Here is a 26,212-nt window from a genome sequence, read left to right on the forward strand (position 1 = left end):
TATGTAAGAATGGACATTTGGTAGTTATAATAGAGTGGTATCTAATTGACTTATCGAACTAGAATGTGCTGAAATTTTAGAGATATGGAGAGAGGTTAAGTGGAGGCAGACTGACAAAGATGTGTTTTTTGGAAGTGGAAGGAGCAGGATGGTGGGGAAACCTGAGGAGGAAATGGAAGGCTGTGAAAGTATCGGTACCTGAACGTTGGATAGGTGAGGGACATGCATTGGCTAAAATGAATCAGAGCAATGTAGTATATTGGTGGCAATGTGCTTTAAGTGGACTGCACCAGAGTTTATGAGGCAGTCAGTGTAAATCATGGAGGAATCTGTTAGACTTGGTTGTGGACGATTGGCTCTGGTTTCTGTACAATGTACTTGACAATTAGAGATGATGCATGCAAGTATGGCCATTGTTTAGCTGTTCCTGATGCTACCAAAAATCAGCTAGGTATTAAAGAATTAGCAAAAGTGCTAAGAATCGTATCAGACTTAGGACAGGGTTCAGTTGAAAGAAAGATATTAGTTAAAAGACTGTGGTACTAAGGTAATGCAGTTGTAGTTATTAAGTGTCTGTCACTTGTCTTGAATTATTGAGACATTGTGGAATGTCTTTATAAGGAACAATGTTGAGAGGTACTAGAGTGTGGATGAGAATTATGGTGTGTGGAAAATGTTGAAAGATACTGGAGTGTGGATGAGAGTTATGGGATGTGGAAATACATAACAAGGAAGTATGTTGAAAGATGCCCAAGCTTATATGAATACCCATAGTAATGTACATCTCACATTGTTCAAGTTTTGTATAATCCTATCTTTGATTAGTAAATATGTAATACTGGATTTTGTAACATACATTATTGTATTAATTCTCTTTACAGCTGCAAGATTAGCACTTGCGCAGGGCATTAGTTTATCTGTGAACTCTGGTCCTGGGGCTCCAGGCACAGAGACAGAAACTTTACAGGAGAATAACTCAGCAAAGGTGAATGGAGATGACCCAGGTTCTCCTGATGATAAGAACACATCCATGGAAGTCGACAATGATGATTCAAAAGTTTGTTGAAGCATTAGTATTCTAGCATTACCTCGTTCCTGGGATTATTTTTTTATCTGTGTGTTTTCTTGCTTATCTCTCTCTTTAGAGCTGTAAACTTGTAATTAACACTTTGAATATCTAATAATGTACTAGAGACTGATGGAAGGAAGCTTTCTTGTGCTTTGATGACTGTTTAGATATTTACCACTTGACAGAATCTTGAGAACTTTACAAAGAACTGTTGTTCACAGGAAGATTAAAACACAATTTAACTCCCAAAATGGTGTATCCACCTGGACTTCGCCGTATTCAGTGTCCATAGTTATCTTTGAAATTGGCTGAAGCTCATTCACAGAGACCCAGCAACCATATGATTGTCAGCTCTGTCCTCTGATCCTGTTGATGTGATGATGAGGTTGTGCCCCTTGGCCACCATTCCTCATGATTACTAGTTAGAACTTTGATAGTGCAGACCTGTTGACCACTTGAGTCATTTGACATAAATAGTGGTTTTCATACTCTAGAATATGTATGAATCTGGTAATTAATGATCCTGATTGAATCATGTCCATGTAATTATGCTTGCAAGGGGACATTGTTGGATTGTTTAAGATGTTGGACATTTGTTCATATAGTAGGTAGATTTACTCCTTTATCCCAGCCATGCACACCCAAATATGCATGGTCACACACACACACGCACGCACATGAGGATTTCACTCCTATGCGCTTCCATTACCTGGCTTGCGGCCTGGAACCAGGTGAAACTTCTCAGGCTTTGATGCTACTTTTACAGCAGTGTCACTTAATTATCCCCTTTCTTTAAGTTTCCCCATCTACCTCTGTACTATTTTTTCCTCAAAACCATTCCATTCCCATTAAATGCCCTTGTTTTCATTTGTTGCCCAATTTTTCTGTGTACGGTAATACACTCAAAACACTTGGGTTCAAGACATGAAAGTACTTTCCTTGAATCACCAAACTTGAGAAGGCATTTGAAAAACCTAGGCTTTTTTCTGAAAAATGGATGTATTTCAAGCAAGTGGAAAAAGTTATTCTCTTAGGGTGGAAGAACATCACATTAGAATAAGAAAACAATTGAGAAACAAGTGAAATAGGTTTCAACTTTTTCCTTGGCAAATGTGGTAAGAGTGTATTGCTGAAATAGTGCCAAGGTATACTCACCCTGGTGTTGACATATCTTCAACTCTCACTACTTCATTTATGTAGTGTTATGACACACACCATTCTTTTCATTAACATAGATTTTTTTTTTTTTTTTTTTTTTTTTTTTTTTTTTTTGGGTCGCTGTCTCCCGTTTTGCGAGGTAGCACAAGGAAACAGACGAAAGAAATGGCCCAACCCACCCCCATACACATGTATATACATACGTCCACACACGCAAATATACATACCTACACAGCTTTCCATGGTTTACCCCAGACGCTTCACATGCCCTGATTCAATCCACTGACAGCACGTCAACCCCGGTATACCACATCGCTCCAATTCACTCTATTCCTTGCCCTCCTTTCACCCTCCTGCATGTTCAGGCCCCGATCACACAAAATCTTTTTCACTCCATCTTTCCACCTTCAATTTGGTCTCCCACTTCTCCTCGTTCCCTCCACCTCCGACACATATATCCTCTTGGTCAATCTTTCCTCACTCATTCTCTCCATGTGCCCAAACCATTTCAAAACACCCTCTTCTGCTCTCTCAACCACGCTCTTTTTATTTCCACACATCTCTCTTACCCTTACGTTACTTACTCGATCAAACCACCTGACACCACACATTGTCCTCAAACATCTCATTTCCAGCACATCCATCCTCCTGCGCACAACTCTATCCATAGCCCACGCCTCGCAACCATACAACATTGTTGGAACCACTATTCCTTCAAACATACCCATTTTTGCTTTCCGAGATAATGTTCTCGACTTCCACACATTCTTCAAGGCTCCCAGGATTTTCGCCCCCTCCCCCACCCTATGATCCACTTCCGCTTCCATGGTTCCATCCGCTGCCAAATCCACTCCCAGATATCTAAAACACTTTACTTCCTCCAGTTTTTCTCCATTCAAACTTACCTCCCAATTGACTTGACCCTCAACCCTACTGTACCTAATAACCTTGCTCTTTTTCACATTTACTCTTAACTTTCTTCTTTCACACACTTTACCAAACTCAGTCACCAGCTTTTGCAGTTTCTCACATGAATCAGCCACCAGTGCTGTATCATCAGCGAACAACAACTGACTCACTTCCCAAGCTCTCTCATCCACAACAGACTTCATACTTGCCCCTCTTTCCAAAACTCTTGCATTCACCTCCCTAACAACCCCATCCATAAACAAATTAAACAGCGATGGAGACATCACACACCCCTGCCGCAAACCTACATTCATTGAGAACCAATCACTTTCCTCTCTTCCTACACGTACACATGCCTTACATCCTCGATAAAAACTTTTCACTGCTTCTAACAACTTGCCTCCCACACCATATATTCTTAATACCTTCCACAGAGCATCTCTATCAACTCTATCATATGCCTTCTCCAGATCCATAAATGCTACATACAAATCCATTTGCTTTTCTAAGTATTTCTCACATACATTCTTCAAAGCAAACACCTGATCCACACATCCTCTACCACTTCTGAAACCATAGATGTATGGCAACAAATAGATTATCCCAAGATTACTAGTCTCCTTATTGCTACTGAGCAAATGCACACTCAATGTAACATCCTCACCATGCCTTAGAGAACTCATTGTGTGAGAGTTGTATAAGCAAGCCTTATGCATCCTGTGCCACCACCATAAACCAGCTAAAATTTGGAGTTTTGGTTAGAGTGTTGACATGGTTGTGACCAAGGAAATAATTGATAATGCAGAGGTGTAGTCGAGCATGGAGAAATATTCATTGTGATTTATTCAGGCTATTGGGATATAATTGCATGCTGAAAATTTAAGAACTCTTATTTCTTGGCATGTAAAATATCATAATCACACACACAAAAACAAAACAAAAATTGATAGGTGTGTAAAAGAGAGACTTTTGTATGGAAATGTGCTGAGAGGAGCAGCTGGTGGGATATCTGATCACTGTATTGTGGAGGCAAGGGTGAAGATTTGTTGGGTTTTTTGGAAATGAGGACATAATGTCATTGAGAAGAGAGTGGTTAGATAAAGTGAGCTTGGAAAAGAGACTTTTAGGAAGAAATACCCCATTTTAGAAAGTTAAAATACAAGGAGGGGAGGATTTCTGGCCACCCGCCCCCGTCCCCTCTAGTCGCCCACAAACGCAGGAGACAGCGACAAAGCAAAATAAATAAATGAACAAATATGAAGAAATACCAGGAGAGATTGAGTCTAGAATGGCAGAAGGTGAGAGTTTATGAAGCAAGAGGAGTGGGGGAGGAATGAGAAGTATTTAGGCAAGCAGTGCTGGAATCTGCGAGATATGTGAAAGGTAGGAGGTGGACAGATTAGAAAAGATAGTGAGGGGGGATGAAGGAGTAAAGTTGCTGGTGAAAGGGAAAAGAGATGCATTTTGGCATCAATTACCGGGAAGGAATACAGATGATTGGGGGATGTATAAGGGAAAGCAGCAGGAGGTTATGAGGAAGGTGCAGGGGTTGAAAAGAGGGCAAATAAGAGTTAGGGTGTATCTGTAAGGTTTAGGGGAAGTAAAAAAAAAAAGATGGAGGTAAATTATGTGTGAAAAGCAAGAGAACAAATAGGAACATTGCTGAAGGGGGGGAGGGCAAAAGGGGAAGTGGTAGCAGATAGTGATGAAGTGAGGAGAAGAGAGAGGGAGTATTTTGAAGAATTGTTGAATGTGTTTGGTGATGGAGCAGCAGATGTAAGGTATTTGGGTTGGGGTGGTATGTGAAGTGAGTCATGGAGAGTGGTTTAGTGAAGAGGGAAGAGATGATGAAAGCCTTTTTTAAGATGAAATGTGGCAAGGTGGTTGGAGTGGATGGTAATGAAGTTGAATTTATTAAGAAACAAGGTTACTGTGTTTTGATTGGTTGGGAAGGATTTTCAGTGTATGTATGGATCTCGGTAAGGTTTCTGTGGATTGGCACAGAACAAGTATAGCACCATTGTATAAAGGCATGTTCAAACTACAGAGGTCTAAGTTTTTTATTATAATTGGTAAGTTTTATGGGAGGGTATTTTTGAGAGGGTGAAGGTATCAGCAGAACACCAGATTGGGAGTAGCAGTGTGGTCACAGAAGTGGTATATGATGTATTGATCAGATATTTGCTAAATTTATAGGATGTGTGTTAGAGATATTTAGAGAAACTGATGGGTTTTTATGTAGCTTTATGGATCTGGAGAAAGCATATGTTAAGGTGGACATGTAGGAGGAAAGCTGCTAGAAGTAGTGAGAAGTTTTCATCAAGGGTTTCAGGCTTGTGTATGAGTAGGAAGAGAGGGGAGTGAATGGTTCCATTTGAAGGTTGGTCTGTGGCAAGGGTGTAACATGTCACAATGGTTTAATTTGTTTATGGATGGGGTGGTGAGTGAGATAAATGCGAGAGGCTTGAAGAGAAGGGCAAGTATGCAGTGTGTGGGAAATGAAAGGGTCTCGAAAGTGTCAATTGTTGTTTGCTGGTGATACTGCAGTGGTGGCAGGTTTGATAGAGGAACTGCAGAAGGTGAATTAGTTTGCAATGGTGTGTGAAAAGAGGAAATTGAGAGGAAATGTGAATAAAAGCAAGGTTATTAAGTTTAGCAGGGTTAAGGGACACGGTTGAGGTGTATGGTTAAATGGAGGAAGTGGTGTTTGAGATACTTGGGAGTGGACATGCAGTGAATAGAACCATGGATGCAGGAATGAGACATAAGGTGGGTGAGGTGACAAAAGTTCAAGGAGCACTGAGGAATATATGGAAATAGAGTTCGTTATCAGAGAGGGCAAAAATAGTTATGTTTGAAGGTATAGTAGTCCCAAAAATAATATATGGTTACGAGGCATGGGCTATAGGTAAGGCAGTGTGGAGGAGGGTGATTGTGTTAGAATTGAAATGTTTGAAGACAGTATGTGGTGGGAAGTTGTTTGATGAGGTAAGTAATGAAAGGATTAAAGTTTTTTTGTATTATACTTAATCGCCATCTCCTGCATTAGCGCAAGGAAACAGATGAAAGAATGGCCCAACCCACCCACATACACATGTATATACATAAATGCCCTCACATGCTCATGCACATGTGTGGGTGTTTATGTATGTACACGTGTATGTGGTTGGGTTGGGTTGGGTCATTCTTTCGTCTGTTTCCTTGCACTACCTTGCTAACGTAGGAGACTGATGAAGTATAATAAAAGATAAATGTTTATTTTATTTTTTTCTTTTCTTTTAAACTATTCGCCATTTCCCGCATTAGCGAGGTAGCGTTAAGAACAGAGGACTGGGCCTTTTTTGGAATATCCTCACCTGGCCCCCTCTGTTCCTTCTTTTGGAAAATTTAAAAAAAAAAAAAAAAAACGAGAGGGGAGGATTTCCAGCCCCCCGCTCCCTCCCCTTTTAGTCGCCTTCTACGACACGCAGGGAATACGTGGGAAGCATTCTTAATCCATAATGCATAATTCATAATGCAACTTTTACCATATTCCCTTCAGATATACCACAACCTCACTCTGCAAACAATAGGCAAATAATCTGAACAATGTTGCTTAGTCTTGGAAACATACATATGCTTATGGCTTCATTGTTTTGAATATTTTTAAATTCGACATGTTACGTACTTTCAAATACAAGAAATAGCTTTTGGACAGAAAACAGTAACCTGATTGTTTAAAATTATCTACCATATCAACAGCTTTGTTAGTACTGTAATCTTTGTTATTCAAAATCATCTGCCTCATAAACAAATTTATTAGTACTGCAATCCTAGCACCCCTTTTATGTGGCTCCTGCATTTTCAAGGCTGTTCTCCGAGCCTGGGCAAAGTATGGTAACCCCATATGGGATGGAAAGGTCCTTGATGAGGCTGTTCTCCTTTCTGTCCAATGACAATGGTACAGCTTCATCAAAGATGACTTCTCACTTGTGGTGTTATTGTTAGCTTGCAGAGTCTAGGAACACTTAACAGCTAAGGTCAACAAAAGTTAACTTCCAGGGAACCTTATAGAAGGTGCAATATAGTGTCTTTAAAAATGTTTTCATATCCCACTTTCCATGAGTTTTTCAGAGTTATGCCCATGTGCAAATAGCAGAAGTCTGTAGGAGCTGGGTTACAAATTTAATTAACATTACTTATTGAGCAAGTACTGCAATCTCACTACATTGCACTTGGTATAAAGAAATTCAGGATATTTTATTTATTTATTTATTTATTTATTTATTTATTTATTGTACTTAGTCACTGTCTCCTGCATTAGCGAAGTGGCACAAGGAAACAGACGAAAGAATGGCCCAACCCACCCACATACACATGTATATACATAAACGCCCACACATGCACATATACATACCTATACATTTCAACATATACGTACATATACATACACAGACATTTACATATATACACATGTACATATTTATACTTGCTGCCTTCATCCATTCCCATTGCCACCCATCACACATGAAATGGCACCCCCCACCCCCCACGTGCACGTGTGGGAGGTAGCGCTAGGAAAAGACAACAAAGGCCACATTCGTTCACACTCAGTCTCTAGCTGTCATGTGTGTGATGCATCGAAACCACAGCTGTCTTTCTACATCCAGGCCCCACAAAACTTTCCATGGTTTACCCCAGATGCTTCACATGCCCAGGTTCAATCCATTGACAGCACATTGACCCCGGTATACCACATTGTTCTAATTTACTCTATTCCTTGCAGACCTTTCACCCTCCTGTATGTTCAGGCCCCAATCACTCAAAATCTTTTTCACTCCATCCCTCCACCTCCAATTTGGTCTCCCATTTCTCTTCATTCCCTCTACCTCTGATGCATTTATCCTCTTTGTAGATCTTTCCTCACTCATTCTCTCCATATGACAAATACATATACATAACCAAACACAGACATATACATATATACACATGAACATATTCATAATTGCTGCATTCATTCATTCCCATCGCCACCTCACCACACATAAAATAGAACACACACACACACATACACACCCCATGCAAGGTAGTGCTAGAAAAAGACAAGGAAGGCCACATTCGTTCACACTCAGTCTCTATCTCTCATGTATGATGCACCGAAACCACAGCTACCTTTCTACATCCAGGCCCCACAGAACTTTCCATGGTTTACCCCAGATGAGTCACATGCCCTGGTTCAATCCATTGACAGCACATCCACCCCTGTATACCACATCGTTCCAATTTTCTCTATTCCTTGCATGCCTTTCACCCCCCTGTATGTTCAGGCCCCAATTGCTCAAAACCTTTTTCACTCCATCCTTCCACCTCCAATCTGGTCTCCTGCTTCTTCTCATTCCCTCTACCTCTGACACATATGTATCCCCTTTGTCAATCTTTCCTCTCATTCTCTTCATGTGACCAAACTATTTCAACACACCCTCTTCTGCTCTGTCAACCACACTTTTTATTACCACACATCTTTCTTACCTTTCATTACTTACTTGATCAAACCACCTCACACCACATTTGTCCTCAAACATCTTATTTCCAACACATCCCCCCTCCTCCGCACAACCCTATCTGTAGCCCTTGCCTCACAACCATTTAACATTGTTGGAACCACTATTCCTTCAGACATACCCATTTTTTCTCTCCAAGATAACGTTCTTGCCTTCCATATATTCTTCAATGCTCCCAGTACCTTCGCCCCCTCCCCCACCCTGTGACTCGCTTCCACTTCCATGGTTCCATCCACTGCTAAATCCACTCCCAGATATTTAAAACACTTCACTTCATCCAATTTTTCTCCATTCAAACTTACCTCCCAATTAACTTGTCCCTCAACCCTACTATACCTAATAACCTTGTTCTTATTCACATTTACTCTCAGCCTTCTTTCACACACTTTACCAAACTCAGTCACCATCTTCTGCAGTTTCTCACCTGAATCAGCCATTAGCACTGTATCATCAGCGAACAACAACTTACTCACATCCCAAGCCCTCTCATCCACAACAGACTTTATACTTGCCCCTCTCTCCTAAACTCTTGCTTTCACCTCCCTAACAACACCATCCATAAACAAATTAAACAACCATGGAGACATCACACATCCCTGCTAGCAGCAAACGGACATTCACTGGGAACCAACCACTTTCCTCTCTTTCTCCTCGTATACATCCCTTACATCCTTGATAAATATTTTTCACTGCTTCAAGCAACTTACCTCTCACACCATATACTCTTAAAACCTTCCACAAAGCATCTCTATCAACCCCATCATATGCCTTCTCCAGATCCATAAATACTACATACAAATGCATATGTTTTTCTAAGTATTTCTCACATATATGCTTCAAAGCAAACACCTGATCCACACATCCTCTACCACTTCTGAAACCACACTGCTCTTCCCCAATCTGATGCTCTGTACATGCCTTTGCCCTCTTAATCAATGCCCTCCAATATAATTTTCCAGGAATACTCAACAAACTTGTACCTCTGTAATTTGAACACTCACCTTTATCCCCTTTGCCTTTATACAGTGGCACTATGCATCCGCCAATCCTTAGGCACTTCATCATGAACCCTACATAAACTGAATATCTTTACCAACCAATCAACAACACAGTCACCCCTTTTTTTATAAATTCCACAGCAATAGCATCCAAATCCGCCGCCTTGCCAGCTTTCATCTTCTGCGAAGCTTTCATTACCTCTTCTCTGTTTGTTTACCAAACCATTCTCTCACTTTGCAAGCCACCTCATAGAAAACACCCTATATCTGCCACTCTGTCATCAGACACATTCAACAAACCTTCAGAATACTCACCCCATCTCCTTCTCACGTCACCAGTACTTGTTATTACCTCCCCATTAGCCCCCTTCACCGATGTTCTCATTTGTTCTCGTGTTATGCACTTTATTTACCTCCTTCCAAAACATCTTTTTATTCTCCCTAAAATTTAATGATACTCTCATTTGCCCTATTTTTCACCTCTTGCACCTTTCTCTTGACCTTCTGCCTCTTTCTTTTATACATCTCCCAGTCGTTTGCACTACTTCCCTGCAAAAATTGTCCAAGCACCTCTCTCTTCTCTTTCACTAACAATCTTACTTCCTCATCCCACCACTCACTACCCTTTCTAATCTGCCCGCCTCCCAACTTTCTCATGCTACAAGCATCTTTTGCGCAAGCCATCACTGCTTCCTTAAATACATCCCATTCCTCCCCACTCCCCTTACGTCACTTGCTCTCACCTTTTGCCATTCTGCACTCAATCTCTCCTGGCACTTCCTCACACAAGTCTTATTTCCAAGCTCACTTACTCACACCAGAAGTGGAGGGGAGAAGGAGAATGAGAAGACCAAGTTGGAGAAGGAAGGATAGAGTGAAAAAGATTTTGAGCAATCGGGGCCTGAACGTACTGGAGTGTGAAAGGCTTGCACTGGATAGAATGAATTGGAATGATGTGGTATACAGTGGTTGACATGCTGTCGGTGAACTGAACTAGACCATGTGAAGCATCCAGGGTAAGCCATAGAAAGGACTGTGAGGCATGATTGTGGATAGAGAGGTGTGTTTTCAGTGCATTACACATGACAGCTTGAAAATGGATGTTAGTAGATGTGGCCTTTTTCATCTTTTCTTGGCATTATTTCACTAGTTTGAGAAACAGTGCTTAATTATAAAGATAAATAAGATATTTGTTATTCCTTGGGTAGGGGAAAAAATTTTACCTCTGTATTCCCAGCGTGTCATAGAGGGCGAATGAAGGGGGTGGGAACGGGGGTCTCGAAACCCTCCCGGGGTTGCATTTTAGTTTCCAAAAGAACCGAAGAAGGAGCCAAGTGGGGAGTACTCATCTAACATGGAGGCTCAGTGTAGGGTATAAAATGTGTGAGGAAAGAAACTTGGATATTCTGGCTCTAAGTGAAACAAAGCTTAAGGGTGAAGGGGAAGAATGGTTTGAATATGTCTAAGGATTAAAGTTAAGGGTTCATGAGAGGACAAGAGCTAAGGAAGAAGTAGCAGTGCTCCTGAAGCAGGGGTTTTGGGAGTGAATTCTAGACTGTTGTGGTTAACAATAAAAGTGAATGGTGAAAGATGGATGATTATTAGGGCTTATGCACCTGACCATGAGAAGAAAGATCATGAGAGGGTTATGTTTTGGGAGCAACTGAATGAATGGGTCAGTAATTTTGATGTAATAAACCAGATATTAGTTATGGGTGATTTGAATGTGAAAGCAAGTTATATGGCTGTTGAGGGTATGATTAGGGGTTAGGGGGTATTCATTATGATGAATGGAAATGATGAACAGTTTGTGGAGTTGTGTGCTGAAAAGTACTGGTGTTTGGGAATACCTGGTGTAAAAGAGTGATGAATGCAAATTTACTTAATGTTAGTGAGAAAGATGGTCAGCTGGCATTACTAGATTACATATTAATTGATGGGCATGTAAAAGAGAGACTTCTTGATGTAAATATACTGAGAGGGATGTCTGATCACTATCTTGTGCAGGCAAGGGTGAAGATTTTTTAGAAGTTTAAGGGAAAGAGAAAGCAATATCACTGAGAATAGAGTGGTGAAAGTGAGCAAGCATGGAGGGGAGAGTTTTGAGAAGAATTACTTAAAGAGATTGAGTGTAGACTGGTAAAAGATGGGAAGTTAGGGGAGTGGTTTAGGAATGTGGAGTATTTGGTGGAGCATTGCTGGCATTTGTGAGAGATTCATGTGGCATGTGAAAGGTGAGAAATAGGCAGATTAGAAAGGGGATTACTAAAGTTTTTAGTGAAAGAGAAAAGAGAGGTTTTTGGGCAGTATGTACATGGAGAAGTGCAAATGATTGGTTGAAGTATAAGAGAAAGCAGCAGAAGGTCAGTATGAAGGTGCAGGGGTTGAAAATGTGGGCAAAAGAGAGTATGGGTGAGTGAGTATCGATGAATTTCAGGGAGACTTAAGTTGATGTTTTGAAAGGAGGTTAATAATGAGTGAAAAGCAAGAGAACAGATATGAAGATCAGCAAAGGGGTCAAAAGGAGAAGTGTTAAAATAGGAAGATGGAGTGAGCATTTTGAAGGACTGTTAATGTGAAGTATTAACAGGTGGAGATGGATTGAATATTATGAAGGACAGTTAAATGTTTGATGATCAGTTGGCAGATGTAGGGTGTTTGGATCAGGGTGGTATGCAAAGTGAGAGAGTCGTGGAGAGTGATTTGGTGAAGAAAGTTTTTTGTAAGATGAAATATGGTAAGGCACCTTGAGTGGATGGTACTACAGGGGGGCAAATGTGAGTTAGGGTGAGCAAGTATCAATGAATTTCAAGGGGAATAGATTGATGTATTGGAAGGAGGTTAATAGTGTGTGAAAAACAAGAGAAGAGATGGGAACATCTGTAAAGGGGGCAAAAGAAGTGGTAACAGGTGGAGATGGAGTAAGTGTTATGAAGGACAGGTAAATGTGTTTGATAATAGGGTCGGGGTGGGATGTGAAGTGAGTTATAGAGTGGTATGCTGAAGAGAGAAAAGGTAGTCTTATGTAAGATGAGATGTAGCAAGGCAGCTTGTGTAGATGGTACTGTAGTTGAAAGATGATTGCGTTGTTCATTAATAACTTAAGATTTTCACCATATGTGCGGATCATGATGAGGTGCAATGATTGGCCGATTGCATGTATAGTGCCATTGTAAAGAGGCAAGGGGGATAAAGGGGAGTGTTCCAACTATGGAGTTATAAGTTTGTTGAAGGTATTCGGTAGTTGTATGCGAGGGTAACGATTGAAAGAGTAAAGGCATGTACAGATCATTAGATTGGTGTGGAACGCTGTGGTTTCAGAAGTGGTAGAGGACGTGTGGATCAGATATTTGCTTTTAAGAATAGAGAAATAGATAGATTTGTATGGGGCAATAATGGATATTGATATGCCACCATGTCACACTTCATCTTAAGCAAGGCATTCACCTCTTCGCCAAACCACTTTCCATGACTCTCCCACTTAACATACCTCCCTGACTGAAACACCTCACATACCAACCTGTCGTCATACACATTCATCAGTCCTTCAGTGTGCTTGCTTCATCCTCTCTTCACCTCAGTGATGCCTGTTTCCACTTCCCCATTTGACCCATTCACTGATATTCCCATGTGTTCTCTTGTTTTTATCTCACTATTAACTTCCTTCCAAAACCTCCTATTCTCCATGATATTTGTTGATTGTTACTCATCCCAGTTCTCATTTGCCTTATTTTTCAATGTCCATTTTTCTCTTGATTTCCTGCTGCTTTTTCATGCACCTCTCTCAATCATTGGCACACTTCCTTAGGAAGCACCACCTGTACGTGTCCCTTTTCTGTATCACTAGTTTCTTTACTTCTCATCCCGCCACTCACTACCGTTTCTTACCTGCCAAACTCCCACCTCCGCATGCCACTCATTTGTCTTGTTCAAACCAGCAAAGCTTCCCAGAATACCTCCTATTCCACAACCAATCCCTTACCTTCATTTATCTTTACCTTTTGCCATTCTACATTGAATCTCCCATTTTTCTTCTCTCAAGTCTCTTTTCAAAGCCCCCTCTCTTTGACCATCCTCTTCTCACCCATATCATTTTATCTTTTCCAGAGCCTCAACGAATATTCACCTGCACCTCCACTAGGTCATGATAAGACACCCTGCCAGCTGCCCCTCTCAGCACATTCACATCTGAGAGTCTATTTTTTTGCATGTCTGTTTATTTGTATGTACTCCAGTAATGCACAGGTACCATCTTTTCTACTATCCCACTTGAATTATGAATGTCCATCTTTATAAACCAGGCGTTCTCAGTCAGCAGGTCTTTATCAGCACAAAGCTCCACAAGCTGCAACATATCCATTTACCTTACTGAATGCCCGATACCCCTGTTAAACCCTCATCTGCCACATTGCTCTCTCTAGCTTCTAAGTTGCCCATCACTAATACTCAGTCCCATTCATGAAAACTGCTGACACTTGCTCAGCTGCACCCAGAACACTCTTCAGTCTTCATGTTTCTTCTTATGACTGTGTGCACAATAATCAGCCAACTCATGTAATCCACATTCATTTTTACCCATATCAGTCTGGAGCTTACTTGCTAATGCTCATACACATATTCCCACAACTCATGCTTCAGCAGTATTGCCTTTCCTTTATTATCTCTCACCCTCACACTATTCCCTAATCTTTCTCCAAAGACATTCCCAAACTATCCTTCTCCCACACCTTTGAACTTCATTTCACTCATATTTAGACCATCCAGACTCCTTTCCTTAATCATTTTATCCATCTTTCCTTTCTTCTTGACTTAGATACATCCGTATTTATTCAGATACCCTAGCCTGAACCTTTGAGGAGGATGAACAGTTTTTACATGGCTCCTTCTGTTCCATCTATTAGAAAGTAAGATACAAAATCAGAAGTGTTTTAAGCTACCACTCACGCCCCTTTTAGTCACCTTCTGTGACACGCAGCAAATGCTTGAGTAAAATCCTACTCTTTATACCCAGGGACTGCTTTTAAACAGTTAGTCATTTTCGGTGTGTTTTCAGTATTATGTACATTTAGTTTCTCATTCAGCAGTTTATGCTGTACCGTTGATTTCCTCACCCATCAAATGAGTCTCCTCTACACAGGTATTATAGGGGTTTAAGTTTGTTAAGCAATTATGGCCATAACACTAAGCATAACATTAACATTGTTTATAGTTTGTATCTTTGTATTCCTGGTTAATTATATGGGAGGGTATTGATTGAGAGGGTGAAGGCATGTACAGAGCATCAGATTGGGGAAGAGCAGTGTGGTTTCAGAAGTGGTAGAGGATGTGTGGATCAGGTGTTTGCTTTGAAGAATGTATGTGAGAAATACTTAGAAAAGCAAATGGATTTGTATGTAGCATTTATGGATCTGGAGAAGGCATATGATAGAGTTGATAGGTGGAAGGTATTAAGAATATATGGTGTGGGAGGCAAGTTGTTAGAAGCAGTGAGAAGTTTTTATCGAGGATTTAAGGCATGTGTACGTGTAGGAAGAGAGGAAAGTGATTGGTTCTCAGTGAATGTAGGTTTGCGGCAGGGGTGTGTGATGTCTCCATGGTTGTTTAATTTGTTTATGGATGGGGTTGTTAGGGAGGTAAATGCAAGAGTTTTGGAAAGAGGGGCAAGTATGAAGTCTGTTGGGGATGAGAGAGCTTGGGAAGTGAGTCAGTTGTTGTTCGCTGATGATGCAGCGCTGGTGGCTGATTCATGTGAGAAACTGCAGAAGCTGGTGACTGAGTTTGGTAAAGTGTGTGAAAGAAGAAAGTTAAGAGTAAATGTGAAAAAGAGCAAGGTTATTAGGTACAGTAGGGTTGAGGGTCAAGTCAATTGGGAGGTAAGTTTGAATGGAGAAAAACTGGAGGAAGTAAAGTGTTTTAGATATCTGGGAGTGGATCTGGCAGCGGATGGAACTATGGAAGCGGAAGTGGATCATAGGGTGGGGGAGGGGGCGAAAATCCTGGGAGCCTTGAAGAATGTGTGGAAGTCGAGAACATTATCTCGGAAAGCAAAAATGGGTATGTTTGAAGGAATAGTGGTTCCAACAATGTTGTATGGTTGCGAGGCGTGGGCTATGGATAGAGTTGTGCGCAGGAGGATGGATGTGCTGGAAATGAGATGTTTGAGGACAATGTGTGGTGTTAGGTGGTTTGATCGAGTAAGTAACGTAAGGGTAAGAGAGATGTGTGGAAATAAAAAGAGCGTGGTTGAGAGAGCAGAAAAGGGTGTTTTGAAATGGTTTGGGCACATGGAGAGAATGAGTGAGGAAAGATTGACGAAGAGGATATATGTGTCGGAGGTGGAGGGAATGAGGAGAAGTGGGAGACCAAATTGGAGGTGGAAAGATGGAGTGAAAAAGATTTTGTGTGATCGGGGCCTGAACATGCAGGAGGTGCAAGGAATAGAGTGGATTGGATTGATGTGGTGTACCGGGGTTGACGTGCTGTCAGTGGATTGAATCAGGGCATGTGAAGCGTCTGGGGTAAACCATAGAAAGCTGTGTAGGTATGTATATTTGCGTGTGTGGACGTATGTATATACATGTGTATGGGGGTGGGTTGGGCCATTTCTTTCGTCTGTTTCCTTGCGCTACCTCGCAAACGCGGGAGACAGCGACAAAGCAACAAAAAAAAAAGAAATCTTTCCTGATTCTCTCCTTACGAAAGTGCCCTATTCATTTATTATGTTAAATGTTTTGATAATGCCACATTTTTTCCTGTTCAGGAAACTTGTTTTTTCTTTATAACGCAACTATGCAAAATCCCATTATTTATGGCAGATGAGATGTTATTTACTGTAGTTTTAGTTACTTGGTCCATCTGTTTATGCTATAGTTTCTTCATTATCCTTTTTTATTCATCTTTAAATCCTTTCCACTGTCTTTGTTTCTTTATATTTCTTCTTACTTTCTGTTGTCATTGAATTTGTAGCATTCTTTATCGTTAGGTGATATGCATAGTTTTTAACCCTTCATAGGTTTTTACTTATTTTCTTTTTACCTCGTGTTCTTTTCCTTTCATGTACCTCTGACACTAAAATATCATAAAGTATCATGATCTCTCTAAGAAAAGATTTCACTGTTATTTTTGTGGTACATATCACATTTATATATGTATTCATATACTGTTTCATGCAAATCTTCCATTTAACTGATGCATTAATGATTCAACAGAATAGTGAAACAGATGACCAGAAAAGTCAACAGGATCTCAGTCGTCCAGTGTCTTCTCAACCAGTGTCAGGCACACCATGGTGTGTGGTGTGGACTGGTGATGGGAGAGTCTTCTTCTATAATCCTACTACAAAGTTAGTGTGTTGCATTATATATGTTTGTAAGTAAATAAAGTCATAAATAAAAACATTTTATTGAATTTAGGCTGCTGTTCGGGTGAAAATACACAGTCGAGGAACTGCATGATTGGTGGGTCATAATAGTAACTAGTTAATAAATCACAGAGCTAAGTTAAGGTCAAGATGGTGCTGGATACTTCTACGCTTTGGATGAGCTCATGAATGAAATCTTTCAACACGGCATACATTATGTATTTAATGGTGAACATTAAATGATATAAAGTTGCACACTTGTTGAACTCCAGTATTACAGTATTGACATATGTAATTAATGATGAACAGTATGTGATGAATATTTTCACATTGGTTGCATTACTTAACTTTGGGAAAACGAAGCTATTTACTTGCTTAGTTGTGCTCTTGTTTATGGATTATTTATGACATTCTCAGTAGTAGGTATACAATTTTTGTATCTGTACGAGCACTGGTTGGTACAAGAGTATTGTAGTCAAGCAATCACTCCTCAGACCCTCAAGGAAATTGTCATTGAGTCACTGTGGTCATCTGGGTCACAACTCCAACCATCAGAGGGCCTCGGCCCATTGTACACACTGAGGGACTGCAGCTCCAACATAGGCCTCTCAAGATACTCACTGAGTGAGTTACTGGTTCACTAGTTCATTGGTAATGGTATTGAATAAGTATATCCCTTTCACAGTCAGAGTCATTGGAGTTAAACCCTCTTGTGTGAAGATGGTAGGCCCAATCAGGCATAATCGAAGTATCAAGCTGGAAGAGGGGGGGGGGGGAGAGTTCATATCAACATGTAGACCTGTAGGAAGCATGAGAATGCCAATTTAAACAGTTCCAAGAGAGAGAATTGTACTCGTCCATGTATGTGTGTGTGTAATTATTTGTTTGTCGTCTGCAGAAGGAAGTCTGCACTCTTCAAGCACCATCTTTTGAATCTTCTCTACTTTCATCCAGGTTTTTAAATTCATTGATACTGTACACATTCATTATCTCATGATTTCATTCTTCCACTATTTTTACTCCATAAAAGTACTTACATTTTCTCTGAAAAGGTTTTTGCTTGATATCATGTTAAGGCCTCAGGGAAAAAGAGTGGAAGAGTACTAGATGGAGAGAAATGATGGAAGAATTTATGGAATGGTGTATGCATGGGAGGTATGGAAGGACAGGTATCAATGGAGACTCTTTTGCCATGGCCACCCCCTTGATAGGAGTTCCCGGAGGGAACAGATGTCAGAGATATAGATTTTAGATTGATAGATGACCTCAGATTGTTCTGTCCTTCCATCCCTTGAAGAGATGTTATCTGTTTTTGTCATCAAGCTTGATGTGATTATGTCAGCTCTTACTGTTTCTTTCTTATTTGAAAAATTTAAACCCTACAGCTTTTTCTTGTAATTCATTTAAGCTCTGTTAATTCAGTATCATCTTTGTTTCTCGTCTCTCGATATTTTCTGAAAGTTCTTTTTGCTTCTTCAAGTGGAGTGACCAAACATGTGAAACATATTGTAAACAGCTTGTAAACAAGTTGTAAATAGCATGCTGAATGATTTTTTAAGTATCAGTATTTGAATACAGATATGATATTTCCCAGAAGACAGCCAGTCTCCTTTACTGTTATCCTTTTGGATGTTAATATGCTGAGAGGGGCAGCTGGAAGGATGTCTGAGCACTGTCTTGTGGAGGCAAAGGTGAAGATTTGTAGAGGCTTTCAAAAAAAAAAAAGAGAAGGTCAGGGAGAAGAGAGTGGTGAGAGTAAGTGAGCTTGGAAAGGAGACTTCATACTATTCGCCATTTCCTGTATTAGCGAGGTAGCATTAAGAACAGAGGACTGAGCCTTTGCAGGAAATTCTCACTCAGCCCCCTTCCCTGCTCCTTCCTTTGGAAAGTCAAAAACAAGAGGGGAGGATTCCCAGCCTACCACTCCCTCCCCTTTTAGTCGCCTTCTACAACATGCAGGGAATACGTGGGAAGTATTCTTTCTCCCCTATCCCCAGGGATAGGAAAGGAGACATGTGAGGAAATACCAGAAGAGATTGAGAGTAGAATGGCAAAAGGTTAGAGCAAATAACCTGAGGGGAGTGGATGAAGAATGGAATGTATTGAAGCAGTGATGGCATGTGCAAAAGATGAATGTGGCATGAGAAAGGTGGAAGGTGGGCAGATTAGAAAGGGTAGTGAGGTAGGATGAAGAAGTAAGGTTGTTAGTGAGAAAGAGAACAGAGGTGGTTGGATGCTACTTACAAGAAAGGTGTGCAAATGATTGGGAGATGTATAAAAGAAAGTGGCAGGAGGTGAAGAGGAAGTTGCAAGGGTTGAAAAAGAGGGGAAATGAGAGTTTGGGTGAGAGAGAGTATCATTAAACTTTAGGGAGAATAAAAAGATGTTTTGGAAGGAGGTGAATAAGGTGCTTAATATGAGAACAAATGGGAACATTGCTGAAGGGGGCAAAGCAATAAGTAATAACAGGTAGTAATGATTTAAGAAAGTGTTTTGAAGGTTTGTTGAATTTGTTTGATGAAATGGCAGATGTATTGAGTTATGGACAGGTTGGTGTGCGAAGTGAAAGGGTCTGGACAAATGGTTTGGTTAAGTGAGAAGAGGTAGTGAAAGCTTTGCAGAAGATGAAATCTTGTATGGCAGCAGGTTTGGATGGTACTGCAGTAGAATTAATTGAAAATGAGGATGTGTTTTTGATTGGTTGTAAAGGATTTTTCATTGTATGTATGGATCTTGCTGAATTGCCTGAGGATTGGCAGAATGTGTGTTTAGTGTGATTGTACAAAGGGGATAAAGGTGTGTTCAAAATACAAAGGCATAAGTTTGTTGAGTATTCTTAGGAAATTATATGGGAGGGTATTGATTGAGAGGGTGAAGGCATGTACAGAGCATCAGATTGGGGAAGAGCAATGTGGTTTCAGAAATGTTAGAGGATGTATAGATCAGGTGTTTGCATTGAATATATTTGAGAAATACTTAGAAAAACAAATGGATTTGTATGTAGCATTTATGGATCTGGAGAAGGCATATGATAGTGTTGATACAGATGCTTTGTGGAAGGTGTTTAGAGTATATGGTGTGGGAGGTAAGCTGCTTGAAGCAGTGAAAAGTTTTTACCAAGTATTTAAGGCATTTGTACAAATATGGAGAGAGGAGAGTGATTAGTTCCCAGTGAAAGACGGACTGCGACGGGTGTGTGATGTCCCCATGATTGTTTAATTTGTTTATGGATGGAGCGGTTAGGGAAGTGAATGCAGGAGTTTTGGAGAGAGGGGTGAGTATGCAGTTTGTTGGGTATGAGAGGACCTGGATAGAGTCAGTTATTGTTCGCCGATGATATAGCTTTGGTGGCGGATTTAGGTGAGAAAACTGCAGAAGTTGGTGACCGAGTTTGGAAAAGTGTTTGAAAGGAGAAAGTTGAGAGTAAATGTGAATAAGAGTGTCTCATCTTGTTTACATCCACACACATTTAGACACTCCAGTCTGAGCCTTCAAGGAGGCTAAGCACTCCCTACTTTGAAGGATGAAGTGAAAAAGATTTTGAGCGATAGGGGCCTGAACATAAAGGAGGGTGAAAAGCATGCATGGCATAGAGTGAATATGAATGATGTGGTTTACTCAGGAGAATGCAGTCAGTGGACTGAACCGGGGCCTGTGAAACACTTCTCCAAACTCAGTCACCAACTTCTGCTGTTTCTCACTCAAATCATCCACCAATGCTTTATCATTGGCAAAGAACAAACTGACTTCCCAGGCCCTCTCATTCCCAACAGACTGCATTCTCACCCGTCTCTCCAAAATTCTTACATTTACCTCTCTTTTTTCATCTGTTCCCTGGCGTTTCCTCACTCATGCAGGAAACAGGGATTGAGTATAGTAAAATGAAATAAAAAAAAAGTAGAGGAAAGAAGGAAGTACTGTACTGTGTTTTGCATATAGGGGCAGAAAGACCAGAAGAGGTGAGAGAATTTAAGTATTTAGGAGGGGTCTTTTATCCCTGTGGATAAGGGAAAAAGATTACTGTGGTTGGCTGATCTTTCTTAAAAGAAGGAACAGAGCAAGAATTCAAATGAAGAAATTTTTGCTTTATTACTTAGTCATCTGTTCTTGTCACTAGTTTGCTCATGTGGGAAATAGGGAGCATGTATGGAAAATAAAAAGAGCAGTCATAGGTAAGTTTGGTAATATGGAAGGAGAAATAACGGAGAGAGCAGTACAGAGTAAAAGGTTCATTGGGTTTCTTATTAGAATGATGAAGGTTATAGGTGTAATTATGAGTGTGTAGACAGGATTAAGGGACGGCATAGTTCCCCAGCCCTGACCCATGTAGACAAAACATGGACATGGAGTGTGTTACAGGGGTCAACAACCCAGGCTGTGGAAATAAGCCATTTGAGAGTAGCATGTTGTGACTAGCTCGAATGAAGAAAGAAATGAATAGGTGTATGAGAGGTGTATTATGGCAGAAAGCACAAAGGGAATAAATTGTGTAGAGGTATAATGGGTGTAATGTGATACTTTGAGGTGATTTGGGCATGTGAAAAGAATGCAAGACTGGGAGTTTACAAGGAAAGTTTATGATGGTACAGTTAATGGGGTTGGTGTGAAAGGTAGACCACATGTGACTTGGGGAAATAGAGTGGGATGATACTGGTGGGAGAGAAATGATGGAAGAAGACATGAAATAGTGTATTTGAGTGAGGCATGTGAGGACAGAGATAAGTGGACTCATTCCCTTAATGGAAGTTCCCAGAGAGAATTGGCGGCATCAGAGATATAGATAGATTGAGATATTTGGAATTCAGCTACTGTTTGAAAAGGTTTATGAGTTGTTTAAGAAGTGATCTAGGGAGTTGTGTGAGGTATTGATTTTGCAAAGGCAAGGTCACCAACCCTGTCTCTTTAGGTTGGCAGAAGGTAGGGAGGCTTTGGGTGACTTTTAATACCCCCATTCTCTTTATGATGAATTGCATACATAAACACTGTACCTCTTTAGATAGTAAATCAATTTGTGTATTTTTTTCTTTCTAATTAAACATGATTTTAGCATCATATGACTACTTGTGAGTATCAGCATTGATAAATTCAAATCAAACTCAGTTAACCGTGAGAATTACAGTGTCTGCAAAAAACCTTGTCCACCCCCATATATTTTCATAGGCAGTACATAGCTGAAGTTTATTGTTTACAAGCATATAACACTTAAGGTGAAATCACCATACATCTGGTCACTAAGACTGGTGTTTCTAATGTTTTTAGCACCAGCAGTCCACCTCACTGTTCCTCAGGCTATCTTTAGGAAAGGATGGTCTTTCTTTACTCCTCTGGCTTCCGGTTCATTTTGGGGATTTCACTTAGAGGGCTATGATTCTTCCAACTGTACCTCAAGATAGTTGGCTCATACCTCTCTGAGGAGGAAAAAGCTTAAATTCTTGCCTAGAAGCAAGAAAATGTGGGTTCATGTTAGATTTCTAGGTGCACTGGGGATGCAGAATACATTATCAGGTGACTACTTGCCAGTGCTCATGGCCTCCCACCACCGAAACCTATCCCTGGTCACCCACAGAAGACTTCTAGATCTACAGATAACCTCCTTAGATGAGAAGTCTTGAAGCAGCCCTGCATTTCAACTACTGAACTCAAGAAAAGCCATCCAAAAGATGTAGAAAATGTCTCTCACAGACCCATTCACCATCTAGGAAACATCTCTCTCAGAACCATTCTGCATCATCTGCAAAAGGACCTTCACATTACTTACTGCAAGCCAGCTGCCAAACCCCACATTTGCAAAAAAGTACAAGGATGAGTGAGCAACAATGGTGTAAGTTTGGGGAGGGTGAGGAAGACTGAGGGTGCCAGCCAGTATGACTCATTTCTCAATGAAGATGGTAAAACTCCCAGGTAGTTTGATGGTCTAGGGTGCATTAGGTTGGGTAGAGTTGTATTTCAAACCTAAAAACACTACAAAGAATGGAGAACAGTATATTAATGTGCTAGAGGACCAACTGCTTTCTTTTTGTGAGGTTCATGGGTATGATCACTTTATGCAGGATATTGCCCACTGCCATAATGCTAGACTGGTGATGAATTGGTTATCAAAGAAAAATTTTCAACTGCTTGTGTGGCTTGGGAACTCTCAGGCATTAACCTAGTCAACAACTGCTGGAACTAGTCGAAAGTCAAGCTTGCTTCCTGCAACACCTCATCAGTGCCTGGCCTCTCAAGACCCTATAAAATACTTCAGGAACTTTGCCAATACCTTTCTCAGACTTTTGTAAATGGTTATCATGGCTGGGGGGTAGATGACAAAGTACTGAATTGCTAGTGTTACATTTTATTTATGTTATTTTTTTGAGGTGCTGGAGGGGGGAGGGGGCACTTTTTGTTTTTTTTTCTGCAGTCATACTTTTTGATATTCTTGACTAGAATAATGCATAAGTAATAGACCTTGTCCATTTACTAAATTTTTGTACTTTATATCCAGAACGTCTGTATGGGAGAAGCCCCCTGACCTGGTAGATCGTGCAGACGTTGAGAAAATGGTAAATACTCCACCAGCAGAAGTTGTGGGATTGAAAAACAAAGCTGAAGAAGCTTCCAAGGATGAGCCGTCTTCCAAGAAAGCACGAACTGATGCGCCATTGACAGCTACCACTACAACCACAACATTTCCTATTATAAGTGTAATTATTTTTTCTTTAGTTAAAGCTTTAGTGTAATTGCATTTCTTTCCTTGCAATTAATTAGTGATACCAATTTACTTTACTGACTTTTCTTGCTCAGTGGGTATTAGACATTGATCATTGGCTATATGTTTTTTCACTAGAAAAGACATATTTTATTATTATGCTTGATCGCCATTTCCTGTTGTTTCTCACATCAGTGAGGTATTGCCAGGAAACAGTCAAAGAATGGCCCATCCACTCATATACACGTTTCATACTATTTGCCATTTCCCGCATCAGCGAGGTAGCGTTAAGAACAGCGGACTGGGCCTTTTAGTGAAATCCTCACCTGGCCCCCTCACCTGTGGGAGATGTATAAAAGAAAGAGACAGGAGGTCAAGAGAAAGGTGCAAGAGGTGAAAAAAAGGGCAAATGAGAGTTGGGGTGAGAGAGTATCATTAAATTTTAGGGAGAATAAAAAGATGTTCTGGAAGGAGGTAAATAAAGTGCGTAAGACAAGGGAGCAAATGGGAACTTCAGTGAAGGGCGCAAATGGGGAGGTGATAACAAGTAGGGGTGATGTGAGAAGGAGATGGAGTGAGTATTTTGAAGGTTTGTTGAATGTGTTTGATGATAGAGTGGCAGATATAGGGTGTTTTGGTCGAGGTGGTGTGCAAAGTGAGAGGGTTAGGGAAAATGATTTGGTAAACAGAGAAGAGGTAGTGAAAGCTTTGCGGAAGATGAAAGCCGGCAAGGCAGCAGGTTTGGATGGTATTGCAGTGGAATATATACATGTATATACACATAAACGCCCATATTTGCACATATGCATATATAAGTATGTTCATACACAGACATATACATATATACACATGTACATATTCATACTTGCTTGCCTTTGTCCATTCCTGTTGCCACCCCATCCCACAGGAAACAGCATCGCTGCCCCCTGCTTCAGTGAGGTAGCACCAGGAAAACAGGCAATAAAAGGCCACATTCATTCATACTCAGTCTCTAGCTGTCATGTGAAATGCCCCGATACCACAGCTCCCTATCCACATCCAGGCCCCACAGACCATTCCATAGTTTACTCCAGATGCTTCACATTCCCTGGTTCAGTCCATTGACAGCACGTTGACCCTGATATAGTGCATCATTCCAATTTACTCTGTTCCTTGCATGCCTCTCACCCTCCTTTATATTCAGGCCTTGATCGCTCAAAATCTTTTTCACTCCATCCTTCCAGCCCCAGTTTGGTCACCTGCTTCTCCTTGTTCCCTCCACTTCTGACACGTGTATCCTCTTTGTCAGTCTTTCCTCACTCATTCTGTCCATATGTCCAGACCATTTCAACACACCCTCTTCTGCTCTCTCAACCACACTCATATACATATATACACAAATGCCCATACACATGCATATGCTTATCAATATACACACACATAGATACACATACACAGACATATCATTATGTCTCTTGGCAAGAACGACAATATGATGTCATAAATCCTGGCAGGGTCGTCAATTATATGTCACAAATCCTGGCAAGGTCATCAAATTTTATTTGTTATGCACACTGGATAATGCTGTCTTCACATTATGGGATGAAAGTAAACACCGGGGTTAAATCTACATATAATACAAGAAATAAAAAGTACAGGATAACAAAAGCACATTAATTGGGTACAAATATTTTTGTTAACACTTAACATTCAGCGCCCCACATTCCTGGTAAAATTTCTTACTAGGAGATCTTTCTCCTCTATGACAGTTTGACTGCAGAAACATGATACAAGATAAACTTATTCATTAGGCAATTCTGTGACAAGTTATAATACATTGTTACACTCAGACCTAACACAACACAGTCTAGGGCAGCTATGAGCTGCAGTGGCTAAGGGTTGAGACAAGGAAAACCTATATTACCTGCTGGGCATGTGATGGCTGGAGGAACCAGTGGCCAAACAGCTATCGGGCCTTTTATTTGAAGGGGCAGCCAGCTGGGAGCGGCCAGCCCCCTTGACCTGCTGCTTTGGGCTACAGTATGGAAAGAATGACCACATTTACTCTTGATTGGTCTAAAGACTGATTGTCACACCCTCATCCCGATGTGATTGGCTGGAGGCCTAAGGTCCAGCCCTCATACTGTCTAAAGGCCCAGCCCTGCAACTCTGATCCAGGATGGGTGGGCAACCTTTCGCAGGCATGACCTCGTGGCTGACCCCGGGTCACTTGAGAATGAGACCTGAAGAATAATTAGCAGTTGATTGCGACATGCAGAGCTAAGTTGGCCACCTGGCGTGGGTGTGTGAGATCCCAGGTAGACGTGGGAGTGGCGGAGGAATCTCTTGAGACCTTCCAGACCATCATGTGCATACAACGAACATGCAGGTTTGTAACATCCCCTCCTTAAAGGAGGAAATTTCTTTAGAGGGGGATAAACAATCTGCTAGCTCATTATGTGTGCCAACAACAACATGAACCTCTGAATTGTGCTTTTGAAGGAACAAGGC

At 40.8% G+C, this 26,212-nt stretch overlaps 1 protein-coding gene across 1 annotated transcript in view; it reads left to right on the forward strand.

The window, feature by feature from the left end:
- The window catches only part of LOC139764806 (uncharacterized), a gene marked incomplete at its 3' end in the record, with an annotated part of 202,539 nt that overhangs the window by 73,469 nt on the left and 102,858 nt on the right, over nucleotides 1–26,212 (forward strand). The window contains exons 9-11 of the mRNA XM_071691740.1: nucleotides 882–1,057; nucleotides 16,883–17,016; nucleotides 23,519–23,717. Of these exons, the coding sequence (XP_071547841.1) occupies nucleotides 882–1,057; nucleotides 16,883–17,016; nucleotides 23,519–23,717 (509 nt within the window). The remainder of the gene's footprint in view (nucleotides 1–881; nucleotides 1,058–16,882; nucleotides 17,017–23,518; nucleotides 23,718–26,212) is intronic.

This window comes from Panulirus ornatus, chromosome 4 (genome assembly GCF_036320965.1).
Source record: "Panulirus ornatus isolate Po-2019 chromosome 4, ASM3632096v1, whole genome shotgun sequence".
Taxonomy (NCBI): Eukaryota; Metazoa; Arthropoda; class Malacostraca; order Decapoda; family Palinuridae; genus Panulirus; species Panulirus ornatus.